Genomic DNA, 3,499 nt, shown 5'->3' with positions numbered 1-3,499 from the left:
TTCGTTTAGTAATTAAACCTCGTTAATATTAAGGATCTAATTTGATTTGATTTAAATAATATTTAGGTAAGATAAATATATAGAGGATTTCCTTTAACTTAACACCAAATTACTATCGTAACTTTTTAGTATTTCTACAGCAGCCCAGAAGGCTCTATGCAGCTAGGGGGGTGTGTCGACCTAAATCGAAGTTCCTTACTACCATCGTAATACTGTCTGACGACCTAGATCGTCTATACGAACTATGTCTCAGTTGTCTCGTATCTTGAGCTCGTATATCTCATCGAACGTCTCATTACCTGTTTCTCTTAACTATGACCTACTACATGACGACGTCGTCGTCATTGTATATAGGACCTACCTGATGTATATAAGAGAGCTTCTAGAGCCCTCTTTAATAAAACAGAGTTCTCATTCCTGATCGTCCGTTCAACATCTATCTACACTTTCTTATCTTAGAGAGGCCCCAAACCTCCAAACCTTCTTCCTAATTCGGACGCCAAGCTTACTTATGTGGCGTTTTGGGTGGCTTATTAGTGGCTTATTAGTGGCGCAGGGGGGCCAGGAACTTTTTACTGCTACCTCCGCACTTGAAGACTCTTCGGTCGTACGCAAGTCCCATTTCTGGTCCCTCGCGCTTATTTGCCAACCACCTAATCTCAACACCATCACCGATATCCACCTAGCGCACGATCGCGTATCTTACTGTTATTTTGCTCGCAAGAGCTAGCTTGAAAGTGCCGGCTCGAATTTCCCACCAGGGCTGCCCCAATCAATGAATTGCGAACCAAGCTGCAAACATGGCTGACCACGAGGATGCCACGCTGAGTCATGCGGCGTCGAGAATATACCGCGCTCTCACTCAGTATCGGCATACACGACACCCAAACAAGCTGAATGGAGCGGGAATTGATTCGACGGCCTTTGACGCAATCGATTCAAGCACGGGGTTGGACGACGGGAGGATTCATTTGTCTCAATTTGCAAACAAAGTGCCTTTAATGGATACCAGCTTATTCGAACCCAATGAGAGACGAGACACAGAAATGAACATTGACGAAATTGACATTATTCTGGATAACGGCTTAAAAGAGAAGAAATACATGGAGTCAAAAGCCGATGAGCACTATGCGAGTGACGAAAAAGGTGGCTCTAGCGGAGTTATCAATCCACTTCAGTCTTTCAGTGACAAAGGATTTCTGACATCACCAGAAAACATCGCTGTTTCATTTGCCAAAGCAGCCGCTTCGGAACTTTCCACCTCAGAGATTAACCGGCTTTTGGAGTTCTTGGAGAAACCGAGCAGTGCACCGGCTATGGAGATCAAATTGCTGGTCGATCAAGAACTTGAAAGATTCTATATGGCAGAGATTGCGGAATCTGGGCAACCTCGCAACAGGCTGGCGAGACCATCAGGTCCAGTAGATGCAGAGGTTGGGATCATGCTCCACTGCCAATCGAGAGATGGAGAGATTGGAGAATTCTGGGACCATGGGTCCAAGACGGTTCAAATACTTGCTGAGAAAGGCATTAGTCCCGACTTTGTTTACTGCTTTGACTGGCATTTTCGCGCTGACGAAACCGCCTCTCGAGACAATGGACGGTGCTTTACCAACGCATGGACTGAAGCACAAAGAAAGCTTCACAGCCAATTCACGCAGTCTCTTCTCGACATTTTGCCGCTAAAATGGCTGATTGTCGGTGGCAGTTGCGCTCGGAAAGGCTACAGAAAAACACTCCAGCAATATCGCAATCTTATTCTACGCCTCTCGCCGGGCACAGAATTAGAGTTCGATCTTGATTTTAGCCCTAATAGGCTGAGGCGAATCACCACTTACATTAAGCATCCAGCAGCGAGCCTCTACTCCCGCCATCAAACTACGAGCTTCGCCGGTGCCCAGGATTTGACATTCAACTTCTTCATGTGGCTCGTCAACAAAGATCAAAGCCAAAACTCAAGTTTCATCTCAACAATGGGATCGCACGACCTCTTCGGCCCTAGTAATTATATTCAATATCTCTGGGCATACCGTGAGAAGGAGCAGCAGACCGGTACGTTCCTGGAACTTGAAGATTACCAGCCCTCGTTTCTTAGGTGGGCGACGAAGTACCTTCAAAAGAGGCCAGAGGATGTCTTTGTTAGGGGTGAGTCTCTCGCGGAAGTCATCACTGCAAAATTTGGCGACAATGTCAGCCAGAGGATGGCAACAAGATATTCGGCGAAAGATTTCTGGGATGGAGAAGAAGTTTCGGTCACCAGGAGAGGAGACTTCACTATTCTATTGAGAAACACCCAGAAAGTCTTGAAATATTCGGGAGGACAGCCACTTGCTCGGGCAATGCGCAAATACGGGGGTCCTGCTACATTACACTTCTGCAGCAACGAGTTTTACCTTCACGGCGGCGGCAATATCATATGGAAAGAGAGCAGAGAGACTCTTGTTGACACCCAAGGCGGAGATGACTGGCTCCAACAAATTGAAGCTGAGGTCCGACGGAAAGATAACTTTGCATCGTTAAAGGAGATGGCACATGCCTCAGCCTCAGACCTTACCGGACAGTTGACCACTGCGGGTCATGAAGCCAAGTCCAAAGCTGCTACGAATTCGCCGGAGCTACCTGAGAGCGCGGATTCAACTCCACCTGCCACAGCTCACTCTTCGGGTAACGGACGCGTTGGTTGCCCTGACTGTAACCGTTGGCTGAAAAATAAAGCAAGCTTCAAGACTCATTACGACAACATGCACCTTTTTAAGGATACAAAATGTCCTCATGGGTGCGGTCTAGTGCTGAAGTCGCGTACCTCGATGCAATCACACGTACGCGCACTACATGATCCTGACTTCGAACTTCAGCGGTGTGCGTTCTACGGTTGCATGAAGGAGACGAAATACGCCTTATGGGAAAAGTACGGACAGCATTTGCGAGGAGCTCATGGTCTGACGAGTGAGGAGGCGAGGAAATACCATCCGAATATCCATGGGAATCTTCTAACGAGAACTCCACGAAGGCAGGGAAGATTCAACGGGCCGTTAGGGACCTAGTCTGTATTAATATTTATCGGTTCTGGGAGGACACCCAAGCTTGCAAATCAATCAACTCAACTCAACTGAGGTTTCAAATTGATTGAATTGAAAGCTTTGTAAGCAGAGAGTTCAGTTAATTGAATTAATTGAATCAATATTGAAGTCTTGGCAACTGGTTCAACTAAGTTTAACTGGTGTAGTAGTCAGCAGCTATTACGAGTTCTTGGCACAGAGCTGATGCAGGACGGCCTACCTAGCGACGCCTAAATCATTTCCTACTGTCCTTCCTATCGCCCGGCTCTTAATATAGGTCTATTACGAGTCTTAGTATGGTATTAACTCACCTTCCCGCCCATTAATATTGTCTCTTCCTTTGCAGGCCGCTTTAACCACCTATCTACTATATTAATAACGCCTTCCCTATCCTATACCCCCAGCTAAAGGTATAGAGGAAGACGGAATATCACGCGGTA

At 46.6% G+C, this 3,499-nt stretch overlaps 1 protein-coding gene across 1 annotated transcript; it reads left to right on the top strand.

Moving 5' to 3' along the window:
* Window positions 1–424: 424 nt before the first annotated feature.
* On the top strand, window positions 425–3,202 carry K441DRAFT_671877 (uncharacterized protein). Its single transcript, XM_067650481.1, has one exon. The coding sequence runs from the start codon at window positions 801–803 to the stop codon at window positions 3,042–3,044; it is 2,244 nt and encodes a 747-aa protein (XP_067496246.1). The 5' UTR covers window positions 425–800; the 3' UTR covers window positions 3,045–3,202.
* Window positions 3,203–3,499: the final 297 nt, after the last annotated feature.

This window comes from Cenococcum geophilum (genome assembly GCF_001692895.1).
Source record: "Cenococcum geophilum 1.58 unplaced genomic scaffold K441scaffold_111, whole genome shotgun sequence".
Lineage (NCBI taxonomy): Eukaryota > Fungi > Ascomycota > Dothideomycetes > Gloniales > Gloniaceae > Cenococcum > Cenococcum geophilum.
The sequence above is the reverse complement of the archived record's forward strand: the minus strand, read 5'-3'. Positions and strand labels throughout refer to the sequence as shown.